The 19,072-nt window shown below is 39.6% G+C and overlaps 1 protein-coding gene across 1 annotated transcript; it reads left to right on the plus strand.

The window, feature by feature from the left end:
- Positions 1-14,580: 14,580 nt before the first annotated feature.
- Positions 14,581-18,477, plus strand: LOC104088089 (uncharacterized). The gene is made up of 6 exons (XM_009592711.4): positions 14,581-14,839; positions 14,983-15,058; positions 15,182-15,298; positions 16,639-16,719; positions 16,798-16,896; positions 17,841-18,477. Coding segments are annotated over exons 2-6 (573 nt in total). The 5' UTR covers positions 14,581-14,839; positions 14,983-15,057; the 3' UTR covers positions 18,116-18,477.
- The last annotated feature ends 595 nt before the right edge of the window (positions 18,478-19,072 follow it).

Below are 19,072 nucleotides of genomic sequence, written 5' to 3' on the forward strand. Positions count from 1 at the left end.
CATATCAAATCACATGGAATCACGAGGGTCTCACCCTCAACTTTGAATCACAAGTCGAATACATATCATACCAATAGAAATCTTTCACTAACTCAATTATGCTAATAAAAATCTCAACACTTGCTAAACTCTCACCCCGGTAGAGTATCAAATCACAAATTATAACCAATTTATAATCACATCAAACCTGCCATAATGGACAACATGAATTCACTTCTAGTCTCGTAATAATGAATAGAAACAAACGATAAACACGGGCTACCACTCATAGAGTCTCCCAACAGCGGTAAACACCTAAACATAATACTAAGTCATGAACTTACCCATAGGTGGGACAACAAGTAGGGGAACTCGCCCCGATATGCAGGACCGAATAAAAACATGAATGGTGCCCCTCGGTAACAAATCAAAAGCATACCTGTATGACATCATCTGGCATAGTGGCCTCAAGCCTACTATACGAAACACATCAACGGGCCGGGTCTTCCCCTTTTGGGCGCCCTCTACTCGCCTGAATACTCCGCTGTGACATGCCTGTCCGGAGTCTAGGACAATCTCTCACCCTGTGGCTGATATCTTCACACTCGAAGCAACCTCTCTGCTGACGTGGCTGTGGGAACTGTGCGGTACGGGTACTCTGAGACCCATGAGAACCTAAAACACTGTGCGAAGCCTGAAGGGCAAACTGAACTGGCTGACCCACAAAACCTCTACCATGTCGTACCCTGCCTCCAAAATAAGGACCAGTAGATCTCTCCGGTCTATGAGGCCTCCTCACCTCCATTTCCTCTCTCTCCTGATCTCGCTTGTATTCTCTCTCTCTTGTGGCCTCGCCTATCTTCTCTCTCCTGGTCCCACATGCCTTCTACTCGGCGGGCGATCCCTACCACCTGCTGAAACGAAACATCTGACTCTAAATCATGAGCCATGCTGAACCGAATATCATGTCCGAGTCCCTCAATGAATCTACGGACACGCTCTCTAACTGTGGTGACCAAAGCAGGTGCATGCCTAGCCAAATCGCTGAATCTCACAGCATACTCTGACACTGACATAGTGCCCTGGCGCAGCTGCTCAAACTCTGCGTGCCATGCATCTCGAAGGGACTGAGGTACAAACTCTCTCAGGAACATCTCTGAAAACTGAACCCATGTAAGTGAAGCTAACTTGGCTGGGATACCCAACTCATATGCCCGCCACCACTGGTAAGCCACTCCCCTGAGTTGGAACGTAGTAAAAGCAACCCCACTCGTCCCCACAATACCCATAGTACGGAGAATGCGGTGACACTCCTCCAGAAAACCCTGTGCACTCTTTGAAGCCCAACCACTAAATGTAGGAGGGTCATATTTCTTGAACCTTGCAAGTCTAAGCTGCTCTTCCTCAGATGCTGCTACCCTGACCACGGGCTGAACTGGGACCACAGGCTGTGTTGCCATGACACCTGGAACTTGACCAACATGAACTCGCTGCTCTGGGGTGTGGGCGGCGGGAGTCTGGGCTCCTCCCCCGGTCTGTGAAATAGCTGGTGCAACCGGAATCAACCTCGCCTGAGCCAATGTACCAAACATGCTCAGGAACTATGCTAAGGTCTCCTGAAGTCCGGGGGTAACAGCAGGCACCTCCAGTACCTACTCCCCAATTAGAACTACTGGCGGTTCCTCAACTGCTGCCCTGGTAGATGCTCTAGCTATGGCACTTACTCCTCGTTGGCCTCTGCCTCTGCCTCTAGCGATACCTGCTCCGGGAGCAGCGTCGTCGATAACTACAGCTTGTGTCCTCACCATCTGTGAGAGAATGGAGTGATAAAAGTTCAAACTTCGAGATCAATAAGCTCTCACGATAGGAATGAAAAAAGTAAAATTGTCCTAATAGTTTCGTAGCCTCTCGAAGATAAGTACAAACGTCTCCATACCGATCCGCAAGACTCTACTAAACTCGCTTATGATTGGTAGCACCCATGAACCTAGAGCTCTAATACCAACTTGTCACAACCCAATTTTTCCTCCGTTAGGTATCGTGATAGCACCTAGTCTTAGGGACTAGGTAAGCCTAACAATAATTAAAAACAACAACATTATTTAAATAGAATCTCTTAAAATTCCCAAAATCGGTAGTACAAGTCATAAGCTCTACAGAGTGTTTGCTAGAAAACTTCTAAATACAACTGTCCAGAAATAATAATAAACAGTGCAAAACGAAAACTGGAAGGTGACTCCGAAGCTTGCGAATGCAGCAACAGGTTTACCTTGAGTCTCCACAGCAACAGTCCACACAGCTAGCTAACGAACAACTACCTGGATATGCACAAAAATGTGCAGAAGAGTAGCATAAGCACACCACAGTGGTGCCCAGTAAGTATCAAGACTAACCTCGGTAGGGTAGTGACGAGGAACAATCAAGACACCCACTGGTCTAATAAACTGAACAGATATAAACACATGAATAACAGAAGTATGATGTCTACATAAAAACTATGCAATATGGCTCACAATACAGTAATGGCATTAAAGCAAGAAACAACAAGTATTAGCGGAATATCATGAAAATGATGCAGACAAAGTGAACGGAACACAACCTAAATCCGGAATCACGAATATAGCAAGGACAAGTAATAAATCAGTAATTACAACCGCTTTTACATCAGGTTTTAGTTAACAACACCACGAGGTACCGAACTTCGGATGATTCACAACTCACGGGTCTCAATACGTGAACCCTAACACTTGGCATCCTGTGCCCTCATAACACCTCATAACCACACTGACGACTCATGTGCCAATAGAGCCATTCTCACATAGAAGACAAGTAAACAAGGGTGAGCATCTATGCTCAACAAGTTCAAGAATACCTCTTATCCGATAAGAGTGCTTAACTACGTGTATGCTTGTGCAAGTGTCCTAACGTAGTCCATACCAGCAAATAAGCATAAGGAAGAAGAAGAACGAACAACACGTAGAATATTTTCTCACAACTTTCACAAGATAAAGCTCACACAGGTACGTATACCACTACACAAATATCAACAACAAGAATGCCCCCATGCCATAATCATCACAAATCAATCCCTAACACAGCCCACCTTGTCTTGCCACATGTGCAATAGTAACATAAATGCCCACCTTGTCTCGCCACACATGCATAATAGTGTTCCCACCTTATCTCGCCACATGCACAACCCACACACACACACACACATACACACACACACATACACACACATATATATATATATATATATATATATATATACACACACACACACACACATATATCCCATCTTGTCACGCCGCATGTACAAATATCAATGGTAATAATAGCACGGCAGAAACCTCGTGCAACCCTATAATAACAACCGCACGGCAGAAACCTCATGCATCACAATAATAATAATCGCACAGTAGAAACCTCATGCATCACAATAATAACAACCATATGGTAGAAACCTCGTGCATCACCACAACAAGTACAATAACAACAATGACAAAAATACAAAGTACGATAAGTAAATCAACTCAAGAACTTTAATTCACAAAGAAACGGTAGAACCAATTCACAAGGAATAACCACACTAAAGAATGCTAGGTGTAAAGAGAACAACTCAACAAAGGGAGAACTAATGTGTAGCAACGATCCCACAATATACACTTCAACAACAGGGAAGCTAACACGAATCAAATAATGCCAAATAAAACAAGTCGACTAAGTTATAGGATATCTAAACTTCTTTTAAGGTTGAGGAAATTACGAAGGATATTCAACAATTCAATTAAGCATAAGCATCGAAAAAATAATCATAACTTTAATTAAGACTGAACAAGTATAGGATGAAATAATATAAATTTCAAATAAAGATAAGCAGTTATGAAAAGATAGCATGGCTATAAAAGAGATAACAGTTTCAGTTAAGGCACATATGAATCAAGTAACAATAATAGTGGGTCATGAAGCAATTGATTCTAATTAAGCAGGTAGATGTGAATCTAGCTATTAAGATATATAATCATAACAAGAACAAATGCATATTCAATGAATACAAGGACCTAAGAACCCTAAAAGGCCAACTTCCCACAAATAAGTCTGTGCACGCACTCGTCACCTCGTGTACACGGACTACAATCAACATAGAAGACTCAAATCCTAAGGGGAAGTCCCCCACACAAGGTTAGGCAAGATACTTACCTCGAACCAAACTCAAATAGTCCGTAAGAATGCCCTTTCCTCAATTACCCGACTCCGAATGGTCCAAATCTAACCAAACACAATTGCATATCATGAATACAATGATAATAGACTCATCTAATTAATGAAATCAATATTTTAACAACAATTCCGAAATTTGCCCAAAAAAGTCGACCCGGGACCACGTCTCGAAATCGGGTAAAAGTCACAAAATATGAATACCCATTTACTCACGAGTTCACTCGTACCAAAATTATCCAAATCCGATGTCTAAATCCCAATCAAAACTCAAAACTCTTAGTTGAAGAACTTCGTCCCATTTTCCCTAAATTTTCAATCCAAACCCTAAATTTAATGAAGAAAACAACTATAGATTAATGAAATACAACCAAGAACGAGTTGAAAATCATTACCCCAAAGCTCTCTCTGAAAATCCCTCAAAAAATCGCCAATTCCCGAGCTCCCAAGTCCAAAAATGAAGAAATGAATCAAACCCTCGATTTGCCCCATTTTCTGCCAATTAAACCGCATCTGCGGACCTGCCTTCGCACATGCGTCACCGTACCTGCGGAATACCCATCGCAAGTGCGGATTCCACTCAAAACTCAGTGTCCACTTCTGCGATCCAAGGGTCGCACCTGCGGACCCATGTCCGCTTTTGCGGTCCTTCACCGCTCCTGCGATTGCTCCATCGCATCTGCGGGCAGCGCAGATGCGGAATTTACCTCGCACCTGCGACCACTGGCACTCCTCCATTTTTTCGCTTCTGCGCTTGCCTCTCCGCACGTGCGCTCTCGCACCTGCGGTCTCTTCACCGCAGGTGCAAAAATACCATAAGCCTGAAGACTTAGCAATAACACAAATCAAACTTTTAATCCGTTAAGTACCCGAAACTCACCCGTGGCCCCCGGGACCTCAACAAAACATACCAACCATTCCTAAAACACCATACGAACTTAGTCGAGCCCTCAAATCACATCAACTAATGATGAAACTACGCATCACACCATGAATCGAACTTATAAATTTCAAATCTTTCAACTTCTAAAACCCGTGCCGAAACCTATCAAATCAACCCGGAATGACGTCAAATTTTGTAGGCAAGTCCCAAATAACGTAACAGAGCTTTTCCAACTCTCAAAATTGCATTTCGACCCCGATATCAAAAGGTCCACCTAAATTCGACTTTCGCCATTTCAAGCCTAAATCAGCTACAGACCTCGGATTTACAGTCCGGACATGCTCCTAAGTCCAAAATCACCCAACGGAGCTAATGGGACCGACGGAACTCTATTCCGGAGTTGTCTTTACATAGTTCTGACTACAGTCAAAAACCCTAAGACTTGAGCTTCCATTTTAAGGACTAAGTGTCCCAAATCACTCTGAAATAACCGGTAATCAAATTCAATCAGGCACGTAAGTTAATACACATAATATGAAGCTGCTCAAGGTCTTATGCCGCCGAACGAGACTTAAATTCTCAAAACCACCGGTCGAGTCGTTACACTTGTGGATCGGTATGAAGATGTCTGTACTTATCTTTGAGAGGCTACAAGGCTATTAGGAGCACTTTCCTTCTTTATTCCTCATCGTGAGATTTGATTCCTTTGAGGCTTATGCCTTCATTTCTTTCCCATTCAATCTTATACGACGTGAAGCGCTGGTTATAAATTGGGAATTGAGGAATTGTAATGGTACTACAGATATGGTACAGGATGTTTCTCCCTGCGTAGTTGATTTGGGCTATTATCGTCGCCTTGTGGAAGGATATTTTGTCATTTCATCTCAGTAGTTGTACTTCTGAGAGCTTTGAGGCTATGCACATGTTGCTATGATACTCATGAGTTGTTATTGCACAGTATTGATGTGATAGTATGATGCTTGCCTATGTGTCGGGGCATTGAATGACTTGAAATGAGGTTTACTCAGTGCATGATTCAGAGATTCAGTATTTTACTTCTGACGGAGGAAAGACAAGTGAACTAAGAATGTTCAGACTTGGGTTGATGGAGTAGCGAGACTTGATATTTTCGAGCGTGGTGGAATCTTCGCCTGTGATGTGGTGTCATCGTCCTTGATTGGTGTTAATGTGTTACGTTCACCGATGTTATGGTTTCCTTCAATTCGCCTTGGGGAAGAGTATTGTAAACGGTACCGGGAAAGCAACTGTCAGAGGTCGCAGTGTGCAGTGGTTCAGGATCGAATCGACATTCCTGGTATTGATGGCTCGAGAAAGATGAATTCCGAAAAGGTTTATAGTTAGTAGAGATCTATCGATTCAAGTGCTACATAAATATATTTTGACTTAAGGCAACAACTGGGTAGCGAAAGATGAGGAAGGACATATGGGAGGTGCCTTGCGGTGGATAAACTTATAAAAGTCCAAGTGTGAGAAACAGGAGTCGGGTAGTTGCTTAAAGGAGTGAGCTTGACTAAAGTGGGAGAGTGGCATAGTAGCATGTGGGTTATGTGGTAGGATGACTACACTCCTGGAGAAGAGGTTAGAGTGAATTGAGATTCATAGTGGACAGTGACGAGGTCTACGGACTTAATTCGAAATATTGGCTATTATACGACGGGAGATTTGGATACAACAGAAAGCAGTTGTTTGATATGAAGGAGGATACAACATGACTTTGGATTTAAAGGTATTGTCACACCTTTAGTTTATGTCCGTGAGGGGTGGACAAATTTGTACAACTGGTGAATGAGCACAGGCTCAGATAGGTTATCTCCTACGAGTAGGTTAGCGGTCGCGTGGTATTGACGAAGCTTCTGCGAAGAATTCTATTGGCTAACCGGTAAGAGATCAAATATGTAAATGTGGCTAGTGGGTTCGGAGTGTTCATGAAAGGTTTAACAGAAAGATTTCGAGGAATTTGGCGAGTTGGTTGTGCAAGATCGGTTCAAAGAAGGAATCTTGGCGGGTTCTAGAGTTATACAATGGTAGCTTCAGGCTAAGTGGGAGAGCCCCACCATCTATGATTGGATTACGTAGTTGTCAACTTGTACGGTTTCTGGTTATCGGTGTATTGGTGGGTTATTGCGACTAAGGAAATAAAATATCGGTGGTAATTTGAGCAAAGAATTTGAGGAATGTGTGTTGTATTTGGCCTTATCGATTCATGTTCAGGTTTTTGGAAAGACTCAGAGTCTATGTTTCGTGTAGATGTGATGTACAAGGAAAGTGATTCAGCCGGGTGCTTATTGAGAGAGTGTTCGTGTGCTAGCCGAGCCTTGGTGTTGATTATATTCGGGACCAGGTCGGAATGGGTGACTCTCAACAATAGTCCTAATGGATTCAAATGTAAAGTGTGGTGCCTAAGGATTTCGAGCTTGTAGTATGGTTAAGTATCGAGCTTTTGCAGCGGATTATGATAAAGGAGCTTGGAGTGTTCCATGTTATCTTTGGTCTACGGGGTGTCATGAGAGGAATAAAAGCATGTAACTTGGAATTTATAGAAGAATTATTAGAATGGGTGTATCAGTTGAAGACGCGATCATGCGCACAAGGAGGGTATGAAATGGTTCGTGGGTATTGAGTCAATGTGGTCTTGTGAAATGGGATCACTCAGGACGAGTGCAGATTGAGTTTGCTATGTTTTGAATGGAGCTATTATTATCCCTAAGGCAAGTCCAGGGTAAATTAGAAGGAGTCATATCAGTTAGTAATGGTTGAATCGGCATATGATGGCAATGATCAGCTCCTTCAGTGTGTCGGGTTACTCATGTGATTGGTGACGGTACGTGCGAGGTTTGACGGTCGCCGTAACTAATCTTATTTGGAGGCTTTCGAGTATTATGGCCTGTTATGTGCAGATGGATCCCAGAAGAGTTGTGGTGGTTTAGACCACTACTTGAGGTTGGTATTTTCTGCGGATATGAGAATTTAGTCACGTGTTGCAATGGTTCCCTTGAAATGAGTTAAGTAGAAGGTTTCTATATGATGAAGTATTTACCCTATTAGTGGTTCAGGAATTATGATGAAATTCTTGTACTCTTGCGCATTTGCGTGATTAAGCGCATCAAGTAGCATGGGATTCAAAAGTTGAGGATTCGAGATTTCGGTTCGGTGTTGACAAGGATGTCATGAGCTCGGATGAGCAGGAAAAAATATTCAGATGTTTAAAGTAAGATGGTATTGTTTTCACCATCACCTAAGGTCGATATCATGTGTAAGAGGCCTTGTGTATTGATTTGCAGATCCTTGATTCTCTTTTCAACATTTTATGGTCGGTGGTATGGATGTGCAGACTTGTTACCTGGGCGGAAGGTCGTGGGAGCGTATCCCACGGGAAGATGGTATAAGTGTGACATGTAGTCACTTGATTGAGTGAATATTGAAACCAAGTGTGAAGATTGTGGCGGTATCGCTAATTCGAGAATTTATGCCTGGAGGGTGCTCGGTTCAATTGGTTGTGGACTGTGGAAGTTTGTTCCGGTTATGATGGTTGTTCTTGTGTGTTATAGGAAAAAAGGTTATTATGGATCCTTGAAAGGTTATTAGCCTATTACGGTGCGATCAGAATCGGCTTGAGGTATGTAGATGGGTTTAAATATGAATATGGGCTCTATATCAGGCCGAATGAGTTCATTTCAGCATAGCGCTCCTTAGGGAAGAGTATTCGGACGTTGGACGTCGTTTCATCGACGACTATTTCATGTAATACTATATTGTGTCGTGTGAGCTGTGAAACGGCTTGATAAATTTCTTATGTGTTGAGGTTCCGCGTAGCGATGGTGTTATGTGAGCAGGATGGCTCTCGAGATTCAGATCATATATCGCACCTTAGTTGTGCTTGGGTTTTGTAGCGTATGGCGTTGTCGGTTCTCCCAGGGATGGTATTATGCACTTAGCGTGCTTATGTCCGATATTCGGATATTTTGTAATAATGAGCATTCTAGCTCGATAAATATCTCCTTATTTAGATTTTCATGTGTGGATCGGGTGGCACGCCGCCACAGGTATGTTGTTTGAATCGGGTTATGTGCCGTAACAGTGTGATGTTGAGTACAATCCCCCATATTCTATTTTGCGTATTTTGTGTCCCATTTTCTGAGGAAGGTTCATGACACCTTTTCGGTTGTCTAATTAGTTACGTGGGTTGAGTAATCTTTTCTAGAGTTCATTTTTCCTTAGGTATCACTTTCGAGTTGGTAGCTTGCTCGCACATTGTGGCATCACATGAGACTTTTGGCAGAGTCTAAGGTGGCTTATTGCCCGGACATCTTATACTGGGTGAGGCGAGATTATTGGATCCAGGATCAGTGCGATCAGATTATACGAAGCATAGTAAAGAGCAAATATCATTATTTGGTTATAATAGGGTGATGATTCTAGTCAAGAGGAGAGACTCAATGATTTGTTGACTCAACAGTTTGTTATGAATTTCTACACGTCTCTTCCATCATGGCGGTATTGCAAGAGTTGGAACCAAACTTATATATGTCATGAGGTGCATGGTGAGCATCAGATTCGGGGAGTGTCGGCTATTATGGTCAGAGAATGTTATTATGGTCATGTGAATATTGCAGTGCATGGTGTGAATTCGGCAAAGGTATGCAGCCGTGTTCTGGTACATCGTGTGGTGATTGATACGGTGTTCGTATGTTGGAACAGGCCTGGCAGAGAATTTTGGATGTTGGAACTGGGCTCTAAGGCTTATTTTCCTAAATAAAAGAGAATATCTTCAGCTTTGATCGAGCTAATGTGCTCAGCTGAGTTGTGGTAGCACGGGTGGGTGCACGAGGTGTTAAATAGTGATTTCTAACAACTCCAGCGCAATTCTTAGCACGTTCGAGGACGAACGCATTTTTAAGTGGGAGAGAATGTAACGACCCAACCGATCGTTTTGAGCTCTAGCGCGCCGTTCAGCAGTTTGAAGCCATGAGGAACTTCACTTCAAGTATTATAACTTGTACGCGTAGTCGGAATTAAGATTCAGGAAGTTCAGAGTTGATTTGGAAAGAGAATTCTCATTTCGGAAGCTTAAAGTTGGAAGAATCTGACTAAGGGATGATTTTGAGAAAACGACCTCGAAATCGGGATTTGAAGGTTCCAGCAAGTTCGTATGATGATTTCGGACTTGGGCGTATGTTCGGATCGGGTTTTGGATGACCGAGGAGCATTTCAGCGCCTATTGTGGAAGTTACCACTTTGGAAGAATTTTATAAATTTGGGTTGAAGAGCATTTCAATGTTATCAATATCCGTTTGAGATTCCGAGTCTGGAAATAACTCCGTATGGTGATTCTGGTATTGGAAGCACGTCCGGAAGTGGATTAGGAGGTCCGTAGGTCATTTTGGAGTCATTTGGCTAAAGCTAGAAATTTGAAGGTTTTGAGAAGTTTGATCGGAAGTGAACTTTTTGATATCGGGGTCGGAATCCCATTTCGGAAGTTGGAGTAGGCCTGTATAGTTATTTAAGACTTGCACGCAAAATTTGGTATCATTCCGAGTAGTTTAAGTGTATTTCGGCGCGTTAAATCAATTTGAAATTTCTAAGTTAAATCAATTTGGTTTGGGGTATGATTTTTAGTTTTGATGTTGTTTTACACGTTTCGAGAGTTCGAGCGAGTCCGTTTTATGATTTCAAACTTGTTGGTATATTCGGACGGGACCCCCGGGGCCCTGAGTGTTAACCGGACGAGGCTCAGGCCAATTCTTTGGAATTTTTGAAGAAGAGCTGAAGCTTCCAGCTTCTGGTCTGATCGCACCTGTGCATGGGCAGTCGCAGGTGCGAGCCACAAGTCGTAGGTGCGAAGGAAGGGAGCTGCCCAGCAACCGCAGATATGAAGTATACTGGCGCACCTGCGAATGCGCAGGTGCGAAGGATTGGCGCGCAGAAGCGAATAGATGCGCAGGTGCGAAGGAATGGGCGCACCTGCGTTTGCGCAAAAGCGAGCAATTTTTCGCAGGCCAAAGGGGGGAAATGCGCACCTGCGAGGAATGTTCCGCAGGTGCGAGTGTAACTCTGCAGGTGCGAAAATCGCAGAAGGCAGAACCTTCATTTAAGTCCGGAGTTGCGTATTTTTTAGCCATTATTTCTTCATGTTCTGGGCGATTGTGGAGCATTTTGAGAGGGGATTTCAACTAGCAACTTGAAGGTAAGTTAATTCTACACACTTTGAGTTAAATACATAGATTTTAGGTGGATTATAACTTATAAATCTTGGAAATCAAAGGTTTAGATAAAAAACCCAGATTTTTATAAAAATGAGATTTTAACCACGAAAATGGTTATGGAATTGGATGGAAATTATATATATATGAGTTCGTGAGGCTATGGGTAAACTTTATCTTCGAAAAATTTTGGAATCCGGGCACGCAGGCCCGAAGGTATTTTTTTTATCAACTTTTCGATCGGGGTTAGAAATTATTATAAATTGGATTATATTGAGAATTTGAGTGTATATTAATGGGTTTGCATAATTATTGGCTAGTTTTGGGGCGTTGGGCATCGATTCGAGTTGTTTGAAGGGTTCGGAAGCCGGCTATGGAACTTCGGAGCGAGCTAAGTCTCCTTTCTAACCTTGTAAGAGAGAATTTACCCCATAGGTAAAATAAATCAATGTGTGCTCCTATTTGTGGGGGCTATATACGCACTAGGTGATGAGAGTCAGTGCGTAGCTACTATTATGCTTAAGTTCGAGTAGTCTAGGGCCCAAAGGCATGCTTTACTTGTAATATTTGCAATCTTGTTGTCAATTTAAAATGCTTAAATCATGTCGAACTTTGTTAATAAATTTCTAAAAGGCTAGACATCGTTTACTTGACTTTTAAAAGAGAAATTGCCTTCTCATCGAATAATTGCCCCTTGCGGAATTCTTGATTTATTGTTTGAATGTGTTATCTTTTGTAGAACGGGCCGAACACCTAGGTAGATTAAATAGATGCATCTATGGTTCGAACCATTCGACCCTCTAGCAGTGCATAGTTTAAATATTATGTTGGATCGGGCCTTACGATCTCGGTATAATTTACGCATGCTTGTATTGCTTGCCTTGAAATTTATGATAATTGATATGGCCTCACTGACCGGAGATATAACTTGTTAAAAGATGAAAATAAATTTGGAGATGTCTTAATTATAAAAGAATTGTTTACTCATTTCATGATATTGGGCTTACAGCCGTTCTACGAAATTCATACTTAATTTTATCATTGGTATATTAATTATAACCCATAGTAAGTGTCTGAGTCGACCCCTCGTCACTACTTCTTTAAGGTTAGGCAGGATACTTACTGGGTACGCGTTGATTTACGTAATCATGCTATACTTGCTGTACATTTTTGTGCAGGTACATATATGTTTAGTGGCTTTGTGGGCGCAGAGGCGCGATTATGGCAGAGACTTAGGTGAGCTGCATTCTCTTCGACGATCCGCAACCAACAGAATCTCCCTTAGAGTACTTATATTTTTTCTGTCCAATTTGTATTCCGGACAGCTGTTGTATTTTATTTTACATTCCTAGTTAATGCGCATGCACTTGTGACACCGGATTTTGGGAGGATTATGGGTTGTGCTGTATTGAAAATTTAAAAGATATTATTATTTATCTTGTAAATTTCATCTTTTATGATTTAAATTGAAGGAAAAATATATTTTCAAAAGTAACAAAATGAGAACCCAATTAAGTACTTATTGTTGGCTTGGCTGACAGTGGTGTCCAGCGCCATCACGACCTTTATGAATTTTGAGTCTTGACATTATCCCACCTCTCAGGTGGGATAAATTAGTCTAAAAATTATAATTTCAAGACTATAATATCGGGATATATTAATACGCGTACCAAACAATCCCTAACTTTATCTCTACTCCACAATTGTGGCCTACTTTACCTCACAAAGATACTTTTAAAATTATACAAGTCTTTAAAAAAAAATTAAGGTTAGAGGGGGCGATACTTTCAAAAGTACTTTTTGATTGGAGATGGGTCATCACCGAGTAAAAGAATTTAGGATAGATGGGGGTGATACTTTCGAAATTTAAGGATTGTTTTAGGAAAGTATTTTTTGATTGGAGAGCACTTTTCTATGTAAAAGATGGAATATTCACAAAATCTCAAAAGGATATCCAAATACATTTTTTGTCTATTACAAAATTTTCATCAAACGTAGAATCAAACCTCTCTATAACAGCCTTATTTGTTTCGAATATTTTTGAATAATTATAACGAAATGCTAATATATAGAACATATATTATAGCATAACATGAAAATTGGTTTCGAAAAAACTTGACTTTTATAATAAAATATTGTTATATAAAAATATTGTTTGTTACAGAGATGTCCGACTATATTTCTCTAAAATTAATTATTGGAAAGCCATCAAATATACGAACTTCCCACACTCTTCTCAGGCAATCCATTTTTTTCTTTTAAAACTGCATATGATCCGTGACTTGTTAGTTTGGCTCAATTTGAACTAAGGTGGACTATATGTAATGGTAGATTCCTAAAAGGAATTTAAAAATAAGATTAGAGTGTCACACCTTTGAACCAGTGACATAAAACAATATTTTTGACATAAATTGTACTCCTATTTTGGGATATAATGCGAACGCCTCCATTCATCTCTTTGAATTCCTCCATTTGTTTGGTTCTTAACTTCTTAAATCTTAGCGATACCGATTGAATGTCCTGGCTCTTAGCTTATCTTATTTTGAATCCAGTATATTGGAGAAAAAAAATACTAAAACATATTACAAAAAACTATTTACTGATCATCTTGCTCATCTTGCTTTATTGAATCTCATTCCATTGCCATCCCTATTTACAGTGGCGGATGGAGCACATAACATATTTCAAAAACTACTACTACCACATTAAAACCCAAAAATTTAAAAGTTTGATGAATCTAGTGATAAGAACCTAACGAATAAATCAACTAAATTAAAATTCTGAATCCACTTATGCATATATAACATATTATGATACATAAAAAATCTAAAATTGATTTAAAAATACTATTCTAGACCTGTACGAATGTATCCTCACTTTCTATTCTCATTTCGATATCCAATTCGTTTAAGGTGACATGTGCACCATTTGCAAGCTAGAAGTCAGTCGGTCCTATTAGGCCCGTGCTTATATGTCTTGGCCATCATACCTAAGAAATTTATTAGTGATTGAATCACTCTATTAAGAGATCAATTAGTATTAATATTTAATGTCCTGCTAGCTCCATTGCCATTCCTATTTGGCACGTTACAATTTCATTGCATAAAGAATACGTATAAAGAAAAGAGAGACAGAGACAAAAAGGAAACTGAAACTTGAAAGGAACCAGCAATTAGTTGACAATCATTCTGCCATTACCTACCGTACATGCTTCTGAAACGCATCTGTTTCTGCCGAAAGTTCTTTCAAATAGGACCCATTCTCTATTGCCCCTTTGACCTCAACAAAGCATAATACAAGTATAAACCCCACACAAAATCTTAATCAACTTACCAAAACAGAACGTGATTTTCACCTTTTATATTACTTGTTTCCATTTCCAAGAGTCCTTCTTCGTTGAATATTCACAATCTTCACCACATGTTTTTCATGTCTTTTGTCACTTTTATTACCTAAAATTTAACCTTTATAAACCCAAAAATCCCACTAATTCATTGTTTTATCAAACTTAGAGGCATCTCAAGACAAACAGCAGGTAAATTCTAGTCACTTTTTGTCAAGTTTTGAAGCACTTTCAAGTCAAAAGTCAAGTGGGTTTTTTAGATTTTGGTTTCTTATGATTTTTTGATTTTTTTTTCAATATGATCCTGATTTTTCTTTTTGATGTTGGGTTTTCAGAATCAGAGATAGCTGGTTGACTCTTGGTTTTCATTTTACTTGTCAAAATTTGAAACTTCTGCAATCAAAAGTCAAAGTGAGTTCCAATTTTGGTTTGTTATATTTTCTTTAATCTTCTGAGCTTGTTGGATTCTAATTTTGCTTCCCTTTTTTTTTTGTTGCTGAAATGGTTTTTTTTTTTTTTTGGGAATTTTGTAAGTGTACCCAAGGGTTAAGGTGAGGCAACAGAAAGAAGAAGATGATGAGTATGCTTATGAGTCTTTGCCATCATTGAAGGCTTTTGAATCCCTTTCCTTAAGTGACTTATCTTCCTCAGGTATACTTTTATCTGTTGAATCCCATCTGTCATTCTTATATTAGCTTTGTTTTTTGCTAATATAACTTGGTTTTGCAATCAATTTCTATTTTAACTTGTGTGTGTGTGTTTTGTTTTTGTGATTAACTATTTCTGGATTGCTCTTTATCATGCAAGATTAGGGGACTTAAAAAATTCTATTTTTATAAGGGATCTGGATCAGGATAAAACCTTCCTATAGCTTTAGCCCAAAATCAAACCTTATAGATAATATAATTTTTCGCTATTTAGACTTGTATGTCAGTGTAGTGATAACTAAGGTTAGAGTACCTCTAGTGGTAAAAAGATCCTAGTTTGCCGTAGAAGACTAATTGTTTGTCAATATTGGATGAAATGAGCTCAAATGGAGCAAAGTGGAGGCTCATCTATTGTATTTATTTAAGTGTAGTTGAATTGAATAGGCTTTGATTGTCCAGTTGATATGAATGTAGAAGATTTATTTTACGATTTAAATTTTCCTTGTAAATGGATAACGACATGGATTGGTTTGACTTGCTACTTATTTCTTAAAATGATGTAAAGATGGTTCTATACAATCCGTCAAACTAATTGTAGTTCACTTAGTTTTCTTTTGCTTATCCTCCTGCTTTCCTAAAGCATGATACATTTTAAATGTGGATTTTATTGTGATATCCTGATGCAAGCAAAGGAATAATGCACGGCATCATATTCTACTTAACCTCCTATAGATTTTCTACTTGTAAATAATCCTAGAAGTAGAGGCTTAGAGCATTTCCTGTTTTGTGTATGCTGGTCCTTGACCTCGTCTATTTTGAGCTGAATCCTAATGTGCTGCTTGATTAGATTTCCTTCCAGTACTCTACTGTGTTTGAGGATCCTATTCAAAAGCTTTTAACCTTTAGGCTTTCCACTAATGGTGCAGCTTTCTATGGTTGATCAACCAGGTTAGCTTTAGCGGATGCATATCCATCTTCTATCTCGTGACTATGAGACTATGTTTTTTTAAAGTCTCCAAATCCCTGTAGTTCTTTCTTACTTCTCAGGTTTTTGTTTTCTTGCATAGTGCTTGTTGAAGGCTTTGATTTGTTGGTTTTATTCACAGTACACCATTTTCAAAACCATGACGCACACAGTATAGATGGTTGGATTTAAGCAAACAACAGGAGTTTGCATATTAACTTCCAGCGATAACTTCGGCCATACTATTGTATTATTTAACTGATTCCATTCAACAAGTTATTGCCTTTCCATTTCCATCATTTTATCTGTTCTCAGCTTCAATAGTGTCTGACCAGTTCCTTGCCTTTTTTTCTTTTGCTTTTTTCTGATGGTATATAAAGATGATTCTCCAACATCAGTTGTGAGGATACCCAGAGCATGTATTTTAAGCCCAGATAGACAAGGGATTCCATCATCAACAGGTTACATACATCTTTTTTCAACTTTTGGTTACCTCCTATTTTAATAGTGGATTGGCATTCACTCTGTTGATTGGGCAGGGAGAACCAAGGACAATAACCAAAACAGTTCTTGTGGAAGCAAAACAAATGCAAGGGCCACTTCAGTCCCACGACCACGTGCAGTCTTATCAAGCCCGGGTAATCCATAATGAACTTTGTATTGTAGAGTTAACTCTTCATGGGGGTAACACAAACTTGAACTTCTAGATACTGAATGGTGTAGCACAACCGTATTTGTTCATGAACAAAGTGATGGAAGAAACCTGAAAATGCACTTGATGAACAATGATTTAACAGCCTAACATTTACATTTTACGTGATTATTTTGGCATTATCATGTACATCTTACATTCCTTGTCCTTATGGATCTGAACAGCTTTTTTCTGATACTTTACATTAAGCTTGTTATTTTGGGGCCAGTAAATGTGGGTATATAGAAGAGAAGGAAACCTTAATAGGTGTGTAGAATAGCTTCATCTTCATTGCAATTTGTGAGCTACTATGCACGAGTTCTGCTGATAATGATACTACGCCTTTTGGCTATCTCATCTCTCTACATTACTTAAATGGATTAAGGAGAGGAAATAAGGGGCAGGAAGTCCTGGTGATTCTACACTAACATGACAAAAGATACAGTTGTGTAGTTTGCCAGTGCATCAGATATATACTTCCGCTATTCAAATAAATAAACTTCATGCACATAATCAACATATAGGTACTGGTTTTCAGTGAGACATCAAGGGAAATTTTCTGAATTTGATTGAGCACGACGGATCTGAATAATTCTCGCATCAGAAATTGACTTACCAACTCGTCTGACAAATTTGCTTAGACGAGAAATAAGAATGTTGCTGGCACATTTTCAAAAGTTATTCTTGATTCTGCACTATTTTGTGAAATTTGTTCATGTGTTTCTATATGTTTAGCACGTCAACTGCGCTGTAGAATAACCATGAATTTATGATAGAATGAGACCATTGAATACAGAGCCTCTTGAAATTTTTGAATTGCCGTGCAGTTCACAAAGATAAACACACTAGATGGTGTATGTTTTGCTGAAAGTATTGGAATTCTGTTTGCAGATAATGATCAGATGATAAGAACTAGGGGCAAGACGAAAGCAGAACTAATTTTAGGCTTGAAAAGTCGCAATTCATGTCAAAACAGACATCACACCAGGTGCAAAACATTTCCAAAATCAATTCAAGCTGAAAATCCTACAAGTGGAAATAAGGGCTCAAAAGAAACAGCTGATGCAAAACTTGATCCCCGGGCAAGAGGAAGGCTAGTGAAAACTGATCAAAGTGAAAAGATACATCTTCATAAAGGAGATCAAGATTCTGTTTGTTCAAAGTAATGCACTGAGCAGTCCATATTGGCTGAGTTAGTCAACTTTTCAAATAGGATTGTTCTAGCCTGCATACTAATTGTGAAAGTTTCTGAATGCAATTGGTCGCGCTTGACCAAGTTATAACTGAACTAGAAACTTTTCAAAGAGCAACCTTAATGAGGTGATTTCTTTTTACGACAAGGCTCATCCTCTTTGCAGAAAACTCTGCATCTTCAGACTGTTGACGTGTTACACCATTATCTAGCTACAAGTGCTTAATTTCAGTTTGAAAGTGTCATTGACGAGTAAGCAATATTTTCCCTGTGAAAAGTTATGTTTTATCTGTTTTGACCTTTAGCATCAATGAATAGCCAAACTTCTTGCTGTCATGGCTCCTTTATCAGTTGAAATTGTTGGTTAGTCCTCATTAATTGGAACTTAAACTTATTTGGTAGACTTTACCTTTTTGAGTCTTGTGCTTAATATTATGTTTGTTGTACCTTTTTTAGACCAGATATTCAATGCCGGTTTGGACTTTTTCCCCATATCATAATGCCTTTTGCACCATGAACACAAGCATAATTGAATTATGTTTAAGGCAGGATACAACTACTTACTGAGTTCTTGCACTTGAGAACTTAGGAGTCGTTTGGTTGGGAAACAAGTCATCCTAGGATTAATTATTCCGGGATTAGTTATCTCGGGATTGTTATCTCTACCCTCCCACTGGGCTAAAAATAACACTACAATCCTTGGATAACTAGTCCCGGAATTAATTATATCGGGATTTTATCCCAACCAAACGTGGGATAAACTCATCTCAAATTTTATCTCGGGATTAATCCTCGTACAGAACGGGTCTTTAATGTTCATTTCCTGCAAACAGTAATTCATTTTGCTTTCCATATAACAACACATCATTGAAATTCCGCTATGGGAGCTTGCTTACATTGCCGGTCCCGAGCCCGGATAAAGAAAGAGTTG

This window comes from Nicotiana tomentosiformis, chromosome 9 (genome assembly GCF_000390325.3).
Source record: "Nicotiana tomentosiformis chromosome 9, ASM39032v3, whole genome shotgun sequence".
In the NCBI taxonomy this organism is placed as follows: Eukaryota; Viridiplantae; Streptophyta; class Magnoliopsida; order Solanales; family Solanaceae; genus Nicotiana; species Nicotiana tomentosiformis.